Source organism: Podarcis liolepis, assembly GCF_965112155.1.
Source record: "Podarcis liolepis genome assembly, chromosome: 8".
In the NCBI taxonomy this organism is placed as follows: Eukaryota; Metazoa; Chordata; class Lepidosauria; order Squamata; family Lacertidae; genus Podarcis; species Podarcis liolepis.
In genome coordinates this window covers 88,017,367-88,030,379 of record NC_139560.1, presented here as the reverse complement: position 1 = coordinate 88,030,379, position 13,013 = coordinate 88,017,367, and the positions used below count along the sequence as shown (strand labels likewise).

General features: G+C 42.4%; 1 protein-coding gene across 11 annotated transcripts in view; it reads right to left on the bottom strand.

The window, feature by feature from the left end:
- KIZ (kizuna centrosomal protein) overlaps positions 1 to 13,013 on the bottom strand; it is a 61,990-nt gene that overhangs the window by 25,376 nt on the left and 23,601 nt on the right. For 8 of the 11 annotated variants that reach the window (XR_014529605.1, XM_083519304.1, XM_083519295.1 and 5 more), the window contains 4 exons: positions 6,177 to 6,341; positions 4,777 to 4,927; positions 4,272 to 4,428; positions 3,064 to 3,129 (listed from right to left, as the gene is read on the bottom strand). Coding sequence is in view for 10 of the 11 variants with exons in the window: in XM_083519304.1 (XP_083375430.1) it covers positions 3,064 to 3,129; positions 4,272 to 4,428; positions 4,777 to 4,927; positions 6,177 to 6,341 (539 nt within the window). In the remaining variant the exon portion in view is untranslated. The remainder of the gene's footprint in view (positions 1 to 3,063; positions 3,130 to 4,271; positions 4,429 to 4,776; positions 4,928 to 6,176; positions 6,342 to 13,013) is intronic. The other 3 variants (XM_083519297.1, XM_083519300.1, XM_083519299.1) reach the window with 1 other exon arrangement.

Here is a 13,013-nt window from a genome sequence, read left to right as displayed (position 1 = left end):
TTCTCCAGTCCATGATGAACTGACAAGGCAGCACTGAATACGGATGCAGCTGGCAGGAGAGAAGATAACAAGGTGACATGGCTGATGATGCCTTCCTTTCTGTGTTGCTTGTCCTGGATTTCCTGCCTCATCTACCACTTCTCCCCCTTCACCCCCAGACCAGAAAAGTGAAAATGATAGCAGGCCCAGGGGGAAGCCCAGTTGGCACAAGAGTACACATTTGTCTGCCAGGAGGCTTTCTTGTCAACTGTCTCCTAAAGAGGGTCTCTCAGGAGAAGGAAAATATTCAGCCGAGAACACCAAGCCAGCAGATGGAAAGGAAGGGTCTGGCAGTGAGAATAGAAGCCAGATTCTTCTGGGCTCTTGTTGGGACAACAGCTCCCTACTGAACTCCAAGTCCTGCTCCAGCTGCTTCTAGCTCAGCTGCTGCTCCAGCCCTGGGTGCTGGTCACAGATAGGCATAACCGTGGCTGAATCAGACCCATGGTCTACAGGTGTTTTCTTGCACTGAAGTAGTTTATGCAAACAAAACGCATAACATTTGAAGTACTCCCAACAATATGAGCCTACACCAATGGTCGCTGTCTGCATTTATCATTTTTGGTTGTCCCTCTTTGCTCTGAAGCTAGTCTCTACAGGCTCTCTGTCGGCACAGACCATTTTTAAAACAAGGGAAAAACACACAGAGAGAGTCAGCACTGGATATATTTGGAGTTAATGAAAAAGGGAGGTGAAAGCAGCTGCCATCTCATGATGTCACTTCCCTGCTTAATGTAATAGTGTGCTAAGCATTTCCCTCTTTTAATTTTAGGCAATAATTAATTGAGGGTGGGGAAAATATATCATTATTCAACAATTTTAAAATTCCACTGTTATCCTATCTATTGCTGGTTTGGAGTTAGGGCTAGTTTCTCCTCCCTAGAATACTGACTGATATGCAGAAAGCAGCCCATCTGAATTACTGAGGGCAAAAGAAGTAAGGGCAACACTTCTTAAATAAAAATACTTTCAACCCAACTGCAGAGAAGTTTCAACAACAGTGAACAGATATACCTGGAAGTGAGATCTACAGGTATAGGGTGGTATACTACTACTAGTAGTAGTAGTAATAGGGAAGTTACAGAAGCATTAATTTCTCCCATGAAAAAACCCAGCAGCAAGGAAGCATAAGGCAGAGCTGGGGTTTCTGTGCCTCCAGAGGGTCCCAGCCCATGTGTGTACACACAGTGTGTGTGCCAAGCTGGATCTTTGACCCGGGCGAAATAAAACCTACACTAGTGACCAAAATTGTGCAAACCTTTTGGGGGGGAAGTGTATTTCCAAGGTTTGATGGCACATAACACCACCTTTTTTTTTAGTAATACCTTAAAATTATATATTAATGGAAAGATAATTTAATGAAGAATGTAATGCAATAACTTTTATGAAGGATTATTTATTACAACAGCAGTCATTAAGAAGAAACGTGAAACACATAGAAAAAATCAGATATACAAACATTCTCGTGCCAGTTAATACTAGTTGGGTAACCTTTATCTTTAATTACAGCCTTAAAACTCCTTCCCATGGAGTAAACCAAGGTTTTTTTTAGTTCTGCAGCTGTAATAATGTGAAACCAAGATTGAATTATTGTCTCCTTTAATTGGGCTTTACTGCTGGGTTGCTTCTGACTAACAAGTTTCTTTAGTCAGCACCATAGATTTTTGATTGGGTTAAGGTCTGGGCTATGTATTTTTAGGCATTTATATTCCCATTGGGATGCGGGTGGCGCTGTGGTTTAAACCACTGTGCCGCTTGGACTTGCCGATCGGAAGGTCGCAGTTTGAGGCCCTGCGACGGGGTGAGCTCCTGTTGCTCGGTCCCAGCTCTTGCCAACCTAGCAGTTCAAAAGCACGCAGTGAAAGTAGATAAATAGGTACTGCTCTGGTGGGAAGGTAAACGGCGTTTCCGTGCGCTACTCTGGTTTCGCCAGAAGCGGCTTAGTCATGCTGGATCACATGACCCAGAAAAACTGTCTGCGGAAGTGGACAAATGCCGGCTCCCTCAGCCTGTAAAGCGAAATGAGCACCGCAACCCCAGAGTCATTCGCAACTGGACTTAACTGTCAGGGGTCCATTTATCTTTTATTCCCATCAATGACACAAATTCTGTCCACACCTTTTGCTGTCATACAACCCCAGATCATAACACCAACTGGGTGTTTCACGGCAGGTGTAATACAAGTAGGATGTAAATCTTCTCCGATTCTTCTCACGTATTTCATGCCATATATATATCAGTGTAAGCACTTCCACATTAAAAATCCAAAACAGCTATTTAAAGTAGCATGCTTCTTTTATGTTGTATGCGCACGCACGTGCCCCCCCCCCCCCAGTATCTATATTTTCAATTAAGGTGTTTATTCTTTGTATAAGAGAGGAAGTTTTACATTTATTTACAAGAAATGGATATCTGTCAAGGATGCTAATGTGCACACTATCCACAAACCAAAACTGCCATGATATCTTGGATATTCTTTATAAACAAACATAATTAGCTGCCAGAAAAAGAGGTCTTAAGAGGTCCTGATGAGACCTTATTGCAAAATATTTTTAAATTATCAGTATGCCTTTGTAACTGAGGCACAAACCCAGCTTTTTGTCTGGCACAATTTTTCCTCCCTTCTCTTATTCTAATGATACACATTCAATTACTACAGAAAAGAAAAGAGTCAAATCAGAAACATCTGTAGTTTGCCATCTAATTACTGATTCTTCCCCATGGAGACTGACCTTTGTAACACCGATACCAAGACCTGAAAGGCTAAAATAACAGGATATTCACAAGGTTTAAAACGTATAACATGATTACAAGGAATTAAAATAGGCACTGTTATTTTCCATCTTGGTTTATGTTAACATAAGCGTGGACTTTATGATCTTGCGTTTAATCTCTGTGCTCAGTATGTAGTAGCTGAATTTACTCACTATTAGGGGAATTCACAAGCTGCTGAAATGCAATGTTTTGATTATATAATAAAGTCAAACCCCGCATTTGAGGCTATTATGCAGCCATGACTTTTACCTGTAATAGGAATCTTTTCCACCAGGCTTTCTTCCTTGCTCTCATCTTCACACCAGCTTGTGACTTCTGTACGTGAACACACACAATAATGAAGCACATTTCAAAGTCACAGTGATCAGACCAGTTTGTTTTCTTTTTAAGCCCTATTCCCTTTCTTTTAAGCCCCACTTTTGTTATGTCTTGTTTATTGATCTAAAATGTCTATTACAGTTCTTTACAAAAGGACCCTACTGTGAACTTTAGCCAAATATGCTGTTACTGTATCTCTGTGCAACTGCCAAAGAAAACAGTAAACTGGCAAAATACCTTGAATAGTTTAGGTCATGAGACTTTTTTTCTCTTTAACTGTGATTACTTCACCATTTTGGCTATTAACCCATTTTCAATATTTGATATACATAAAAAAACTTTACCCAGAAAATTAGTTTAAATCATAGCCCCTCTCTTTTATCAATAAAAATCTAGGAAGGCCACCTAAACAGCATTGCTTATGTTTGCCGTGTAAAGGCATCTGGGTCCTAATTGCTCATCTTTTCTGGGCTTTGATGCAAGGACACACTGAGTCACCATCTCCCGCTCCTAAATCAAATTACTTCCTTTAGCAAAACAAATTCATCTAACATTCATTTAATATTTTTTTAAAAGCCAATACATGTTTTTCTCAGTATGAAGCTTCTTCTAAAAGGGGGGGGGGGGGAATCTGCCTATGCCTCCTTTGCACTAATAAGCAGGTTCCTAATACTGTATATATGTTCTTCAATGTTTTGTAGAGAAATGCATTTTACAATCTATAGGTGTTTCCTTTTCATAACATGTTTTAATGAGTTTATACATGCTTCCATTTCTAATTTACACCAGAAACAGAACACATGATTTTCCGAAACACAGAAATTACTACTGTAGATAAGCCACAAACAAAAACACCTTACTCAAAGATAAGTTCAAATATACTTCTCTATTCACTTCATATAGCCAGGACTCAATTGCACACATGGAGCTTCAGAGGAACTGGGGCTGCCTTGTTTTAGCTTCATATACCTAACCCTGCATTTATGAGCAGGGTAGCATACGAGGACTCTTATACGTCCACAGTGGGGAGTGGGGAAAATATATCCTGCAGTTTTCACTACTGCATATCCTGAGGTATTATATTATGTTATAATGTGTTATATTATGTTAGACTAAGAATGAGCCTTAACAAAAATTACCCTTTTCCCTTTCAACATTATTACCAAGCCGTTGTTCATATCTTCCTTGCTTTATTGTGTTATTGTTTGTTTGCAAATCACAAGATGTTTTATCGCTACAAGCAAGTGAGCTGTCTTCATATTCTACTGAAAAGCTTTCTTTCAATAATGATGTAGCCTACAGAAACAGAAATAAAACTGTATGATTATAACAATAACAATAAGTACATTACTATTCCTTTTTGTAACCTGTTAGATAGGAAAATGTTTAAAAACTGCTGTTGTCACAATATTTAGCAGCATTATAACAGTAAATAGAACAAGAAATAACATGTTTAAAAGAAAAAGAACAGCTTAATCTCATTCAGGTTTTGCCTTAATATATACTCTAGTTAATGTGTCTCATACACAGTTTATTGTATTGTTGCTTCGTAGGCATTCTGGAAAACCAAACTTCTACTGTCACCAATCTGTTTCTTCAAGGTATATTTTGGAAAGAACAAAAGAAAATGAAACAAGAACTGACCAGGCCACGTTGCTCGTGGCTCTCCAAAGTCAATATGGTACTAAGCATGTCTTTCACTTCTTGTTCGAATAAAACATTGTACTTCTTCAACAATAAAATATGTTCACTTAAACGTTTCCATGTCTTAGCAAAATAAGATGTCAATTCAGACCTAGGGAAAGATAAAAGCAAATATGGTAGACAAAAGAGAACATACCATTAAAGATGTAAGACTATCAATCTTCACTGTTAGCCAAATAATGAAATACAAATTTGTTTATTTAATAAAAACACCATTAACTTATTTACTGAAATTCATATTTGCTCAAATAGACACTAAGAGAAGAATTGAAATTGCATGTATTTTAACTCATCCCAAGCAAAACTTAAAATTAAGGTCTGTATAATTAGTATCTAAATATTAGTGGTCAGTATAGCATAGGTAGCAGCAGAGATTGTAGAGTTGGACCAAGGAGACCATAGTCCATATTCAAATGTCCATGTAGCTCACAACCTAAGCTATCTCACCCGTAAGCTCAAATGTGGGTGAGATGGCTTAGGTTGTGTGAAGTGTGGGGGCAGGACCAGCGATTCAGCCAGCCCCCCGCCCTGCAACTGGTGTGAGGGATCATGCCTGACTATGGCTTACACATCATTGTTTAAGACTCAAGATTATGAATTGCTTGAGTAACTGTTTCTAGATCCCTATCTCAGAGTTACAGCCCTGTCATCTACAAGCATTGGTGAAAAGCAGACCTCTTCAACTTGAATAAAAATTAAAAGATAAAAAGCAAGAATAACATGGAACTGCAAACAAGACTAAAACAAGCAAGCAGCACAAGAGGAGTCCTGCTTTCCCATCCCTCTGCAGCACTCCTCTGAGGATCCAGAGCTATTTGCCCCTCTGGGCCTGGCACATAGCATCAGTTTGCTTCATGAACCCTAAGCGATTATAGACAAGGCATAAGCTTTACATATAAAACACAAAACAATTGTTTAGTATGTCCTTCAAAGCTGCAACCCTACACACACTTACCTGGATGTAAGTTCCACTGAACACAAGAGGAGACACGCTTCGGATTATGCTGCAAAACAGGGGTAGCTAACCTGTGGCCCTTCGTGTCTTGTCACCTGATCTACAGCAGGGCTAACTTGTGGCCTCTTAGATGCTGTTGAACTCCAACTCTCACCAGCCCGTCACCATGGCTGATAGGCAGGGATGATGGGAGCTGAAGTCTAGGAATATCTGGAGAGCCACAGGTTAGCCATCTCAGCTGTAAAATCTTTAAACACTACATTTTGAATGGTTAAATCATACACATGATATTTCAGGTATATGAAGTTCCTCCCTATAAATTCTCTAATTTCAATAGCATGACCAAAAATAATGTGAATTGTGTAAGTCTTAACAATGATCATACCTATCATGCTTTTCATCCAGCGTCCCACTTTTGTATTTAAGCGTTTTCTCTGGTAGAAGGCATCTATCAATTGTAAATTTCAATAATCTCTCAAGATGATGAAGGACAAGTGCTTCACATACCTCAAGGCCTTCTGGTTTTAAGCTGCCAATTTCATTACAGACGCTATAAAACAATAACAGGTGCTTAATGAAGTATTTGCTTAAACCCATTAATTATAAGCACCATTCTTATCCATGTAATCTATAATAGTTCCCACAACAAATGGCTTCAATATAGACTGTAAACAGCAAAGTTAGAAGATGTCGAATATCATCTAGAACAACCTCCTCAGTTGTGAGAGCCAGTGTGGTGTAGTGGTTAAGAGCAGTAGACTCGTAATCTGGGGAACCGGGTTCGCGTCTCCGCTCCTCCACATGCAGCTGCTGGGTGACCTTGGGCCAGTCACACTTCTCTGAAGTCTCTCAGCCCCACTCACCTCAGAGTGTTTGTTGTGGGGGAGGAAGGGAAAGGAGATTGTGAGCCGCTTTGAGACTCCTTCGGGTAGTGATAAAGCAGGATATCAAATCCAAACTCTTCTTCTTCTTCGGTGATACAGTCATACCTTGGGTTACAGATGCTTTGGGTTGCGCACTGCACCAAACCCAAAAGTACCGGAATGGGTTACTTCCGGATTTCAGTGCTTGCGCATGTGCAGAAGCGCCAGATCACAATCCGCACGTACACAGACACATGGGTCACGGGTTGCAAACACTGCAGGTTGCTAACGTGCCTCCCGCACGGATCACGATCGCAACCTGAACATCCACTGTACTTTTATTACCCTAAAAGTTATTTCCCTGAAAGTTAGTGTTCTCCCCTGCTGATGCCAAAACAATAACCACAACTAAAGTCATGATTCTCAGTTCCTTTCCCTCCCTGCGAGAAGTGAGGTTACAGGGAACCAGGCAGAGGGCCTTCTCGGCAGTGGCGTCCGCCCCGTGGAATACCCTCCCATCAGATGTCAAGGAAATAAACAACTATCTGACTTTTAGAAGACATCTGAAGGCAGCCCTGTTTAGGGAAGTTTTTAATGTTTGACCTTTTATTGTGTTTTTAATATCCTGTTGGAAGCCGCCCAGAGTGGCTGGGGAGGCCTAACCAGATGGGTGGGGTATAAGGAATGAAAATGATGATAATGATGGGTGATTCAGTAGAGTAACTCCCCCAGTGAAGTCTCCTTTGAGGAAGTATATGGTGGGATATTTGGAAAGGATGATTCTTTCTTTTATTTCAGGGCTTGAACCCACAGAGGGTTTTGAACTGGAGTTCAAGGGAAATTAGGAGACTAGTCAGTTATTTCCAACAGTGTACTCCTTTCAAGAGGAAAACACACATACAGTTATTTCACTTATTTTGGCATGGAATGGAGAAACACAGCCTGCAGGGGCCTGAACTGGAGTCTGCCCAATGGGACAGTGTCCAGGTATAACCATCATATCACTAACCTGAACCAGAGTCATGAATGTTTAGTTTTACTGTGCATTTCAACTAATTTTGAACATTCATGAGGAATCCATGTCTCTGAAGCAACCAAATTATCTGTGCCACACATGGATTCTCTCAAGCAGACTGCTCATGTATGGTGATCACTAACACTTCTTTGTAGTGATTTGTAAGCCACTCTAGGAACCTTTTTTAGCTGAAGAGTGGGATAAACAAACAAACTCACTGTAACTAAAGGAAAGCAGAAGTCAAGCACAAACTACACCTACCTTAAAAGTATATGTAACAGGATGTAATGGGCCCTGAAGTATAGGGGAAACTTTCTAAAGGGCAGGAGAGGTGGGAAAATCAGAATACAGAAATGGCAGGGTGAAGGGAGAACATACACACTTCCTGTTCTGAATCATCACGACCCCTTTGATAGCTTATTTGCAGGCAAGATTTAAAATGTGATGAAACGTGAATTAGAAACCCCAGGCAGTGGGAGAGCTCCTTGGGAAGATTTGCAACATGGAAATGGAAGGTTGAAAAAGATCTAAAACCTCCTCCTATTCCTAATTCCCACAGGAAATGGTGTTTTCATATTTTAATTGGGGTGCTGTTATATGCATTTAGATTAACTTTTAGTTTGGGATTCAGACACAGTACTTGAGTTTAGTGCAGGGCAATTCAGTGTGACAGCGAATGCAATTCACAGCCAGCAAGAGAAGTTGCTGCCGAGCTCGATCCAGAAATCTCTATAGAGGTCAGAGAGTATCACACAACCTGCTATGAACTGTTAGTGAAAAGAGGCTTCCTTACTGATATAGCTGGTCCCCTTTTAGTTCTCTCTTTAGGCTAGAAGACACATGAATCAGGGACTACATTTAGCCTTCCTGAAGTATTTTATTGAGCCAAGAGTGTTTGCAAAAGGTAATTTCAGCTTCTAGTAATATCAGAGAGTAATTTTCCCCTGGGTGTCTGGGTTGTTCCTCCCACTTACTCCAGAAGGCAGAACCTATACAAATCAGACAACTGTTATCCCTGTTTGGGACACAGCATCCATCTCCCTGTTTCTGTCCAGCCTCATCAACAGACTCAGGCAATGCTGTTCTATAGTTGATTCCCCCCCCCCCCTGTTATTTGTCTCAATTTGTTCACTTCTCCCTCATCTTATGTCCTTTCTCCTTATAGCTCTGCCCTTTGACTGTTCTCTAATCAACACATAAGCAAAGCCTGAGACTTATGGGAAGAGTCTAGTTATGAGAGTATGTCTTTGGACCCTCACACAGGGGGTACCCAGTTCTCTTTCAGGACTGTTCTGAGGACCATTCAGAGAGGCATTGCTAGGGCTTAGAACTATTAGCGCCACAAACGGGGGGGGGGGGGGAGAGAGTATACTCAGAGTGGCAGGACTGTTCCCCTCCTGAGGGCATATTGCAGACGGTGAGTGAGCTAAACTCAAAGTCATCCAAGCCAAGTGAGACTGTTTCAATGAAATCCTACATGCTGCCTAAGAAAAACCTGAAGAAAGCCCTCACGAATGCTTCTGTGGCAGTAGTAGTGTCTGGGACAGTAGTATCCAGTAGTGGAAATGAGGTTTTAAAACACCGTAAAAGTGATACATTTTGCTTAAGTCCTATGAGGCATTTGCTCCAGCTGTCAGGACTGCAGCTTTTATTTTAATATTTGTCAGGCCTTCTCTCCTTTAGATGAAGAAACTACACAGAGAGGTCCCCAAACCAATCTTAAGATCAAACAGGATATTAAGAAGCTAACTGAGACTGATGCCTTTATAGTGGATGTTGGTTTAAGACTCTTTGCAGTTTACTCCCAGGTTCCTGGCTGGATTAATCCAAGATTAATCTGCCGTCCACTCCATTTAAAAGGGGGCAGGCTATTTGGCAAGGCTCTTGAGGAGGATAAAAATAAGGTGATCCAAAGAAGAAAAAAGCAGATTGGGAATAGTTCCTCTCATCTCTTTAGGCAGTGGTTTTAGGGCCAAGAAGGCAGAGAATCAGAGCAGACCCAGATCCCAGCCCAGCGAACAGTGGTCCCAACATCAGTGTGAAGCTGTATTACAGCCTGAACCTGTGGGAGAGACACTCTCTCACACACAGGGCGCAACAGGTATATGTCCTGGCTTCTGGAGTGATCAGGAGGAAGGACTCAGGTAGGTCCAGTGTTCCTTTTTGCTACTGACTAAGCCAGGGGTTATCAACCTGGTCCCTACTGCCCACTAGTGGGCGTTTCAAGATTCTAGGTGGGCGGTAGGGAGTTCTACGGCACAGTCCTCCTTCCATTGAGCCCTGGTGGGCAATAAGGAAATTTAACCATCAAGAAAGATGCATTAGTGCGCGGTAAGTATAAAAAGGTTGACTACCCCTGGACTAAGTCATGCATGTGGGAAAAACACAGTCCACTTTGCTGGCTAGCAGGCACATGAAGAATAAGGGTTAGAGCTGGGTGTGTCCCCTCTGCCAAAACAGTCCTGTAAATTCTTTCTTCAGATTCAGATGCATTAATGCTTGTTTTGTTTTGCTCCCACCCCTCAGGGAGCAAACTCCAAAAGAACTCTGCATGGACAGTGACACTGCCAGGAGCCAAAGAATCAGGGGAAGAAGAGAGGAAGAGAACATTTAGTTGTATTGCTCATCTTAAATAGTAAAGGTCACTCAATATGCCTCAGGCACCCCCACAACTGAGGGGCAGGGTGGGGGTGCCACACACAGTCCCCGTCCCCACCCTGCTTCAGCTTAAAAACAACAACAAAGACTCTTACCCACCCCCAAACAACAAACAAAAAGAAAACCAAACAAGGGACACTCTGAAACAGCTGTGTATAAAGTTCCAAGCACTTCATTCTCTTTTATATGTACCCCAACATACATGGCTGCTGCCAACTTTGTGATGGCCTCCCTTCTCCCTACAAGAGCTATGTGGCCGCTCCCCAAAAGAGCATGCTTAGCGCACAAAGCAAATATCATTGTTAAGAGTTTCCACCTTTGCATTCTTCTTCTCTGCAGACTTGAGCTGGCTGAGAGCCACCCAAGGAAACCTTTCCCACTTATTAAATTCAACCACAGTTACCAAAACAAGCAAACTACACAGACAACAGATCAGAGTCTCATGGACTGAACTGGAAACTAAATCAGTGACCTTATCCTGCTCAACCCAAATGCATTTGTAGTTCTGGGAGGGGACCTCAACACCAGATTGGGCCCCAATGACCACATTCTCTATGCACAGCACAAATGTCTCCTCTCAGCCGTGAAGCCGATGGATTCCTCCTCACCCGCTGCTCAAAAGATCAGAAATCAAACTTTGCAGGCCTCTGCTTGGCTCAAACAGCATTTAGGCTAAACATCTACATTTTAAATGGTGCCCTTGAAAGCGACTACCCAGCTGAATTCACCTACCTATCTGGCTCCGGACTATATAACTGTTTCTAGGGACCTCCTTCCTTATGTTAAGACGCTAGAAGTTATGCCCAAATTTGGCAGGGATCACTTCCCAATTCTCCTTCAGCTAAAAGCCTTCACTCAAGAGATACCTGTACATACTGAGGACTGCTACCAGCCTTTCCTAATGCCAGCAGGAAGAACTTACCATTGACCCAAGTGGACTCCTCATCTAAGCCAAATGATAACTGAACTACTGGCCTCAGATCGCCTGCAGTGCCCTGATATCTGCTGTCTCTCCTGATGCACCCTTATGCAAGAGCTCCACAAGCTCCTAATCTGGAATAATAGCACACGCTTGAGACAACAACAGCACCACTCCAAGCCATGCTTTGACAAGGACTGTGTTAATGCCAAAACAGTTCTTGCTGCCACTTACAAGGCTTGTGTATCCAAGAGCAAACCAACAGCTGCATTGGACCTCCTCCAGCAGAAGAGATACTATAAGCATCTGCTGGCACAAAAGAAAAGGGATGCTATGAAGAACACCTGGACACGACTTATCCAGGCAGCCAAATCCAATGATTCAGCCACATTTTGGCATATTACATCTAGCCCACAAAGCAATGGCCCAACCATGCTGGACTTTCACATCCCCCCAGGGACCTGGGAGGCTCACTTTCAGGAACTCTACTCGGACACCTCTGCTAAAAGTGGAGACTCTAGTCAAACTATAGAGAATCTGCCTATGTGGGCACCAGTGATGGTAACGATAGATTAACAAGCTGGTAGCTCAGCTAAGACTGGGGAAGGCCCCAGGGGAAGACCTAACTCCTCCAGAGGCCATTAAAAACAATATGGACTTCTGGGCCTCTATTCTGGCCTCACTCTTCACCTGCATTGACACCCATGGCCAAGCCCCCAAGGACTGGGGGCTTGTAATCATTGCCCCCATATATAAAAAAGGAAAAAGGGATGATACTGCAAACTACAGACCGATTAGAAGAAGAAGAGTTTGGATTTGATATCCCGCTTTATCACTACCCTAAGGAGTCTCAAAGCGGCTAACATTCTCCTTTCCCTTCCTCCCCCACAACAAACCCTCTGTGAGGTGAGTGGGGCTGAGAGACTTCAAAGAAGTGTGACTGGCCCAAGGTCACCCAGCAGCTGCATGTGGAGGAGCAGAGACGCGAACCCGGTTCCCCAGATTATGAGTCTACCGCTCTTAACCACTACGCCACACTGGTGTAGCAAACTTTACACAAGATACCTAACAATGGAAATTCCACAACTGGATGGAACAAGAAAATATACTTTGAGGGGAGCAAGCTGCCTTTAGGGAAGGCCGATCTACTATTGACCAATGCCTAGTACTCCATCATCTCATTGAGAAGTACTCCTCCCACAACACAACCTCCCTTTATGCTGCTTTTATAGATTTCAAAGCAGCATTTGATTCCATACCCAGAGCTAAACTGTGGAAAAAACTGGAGGCCACCTCAATAAATAGACGTCTACTCCATCTAATTTATATGCTACATGAAGGGACCTCACTTAATGTAAAATGTAACCCCTGAAGCCATCTCACCAATGCCACTGGAACCAAGAAAGGTGTCAAGCAAGGCTGCATATGGCCCCCACTCTTATTTAATTTCTACATCAACTCAATGGTGAGCCACCTCCATAGCACAAACTTTCACTTCCCAAAACTTGCTGGAAGGCACATCCCTGTTCTGCTCTATGCAGACAATGCAGCAATATTTTCAAGAACACCTATTGGCCTCAAAAGAGCACTGAGAACACTAACACAGTATTGCAAGGAGGACCAGCTAGAACTCAACTATCAGAAAACTAAAATAATGGCATTTGCCAAAAGGCCTATGAGCCGCTCTTGGAGCATAGATGGCTATAAGATTGAGCAGGTCTCCTGTTTCAAACATCTGGGGGTAGTTTTTCATTCTGCTGGCAGTAG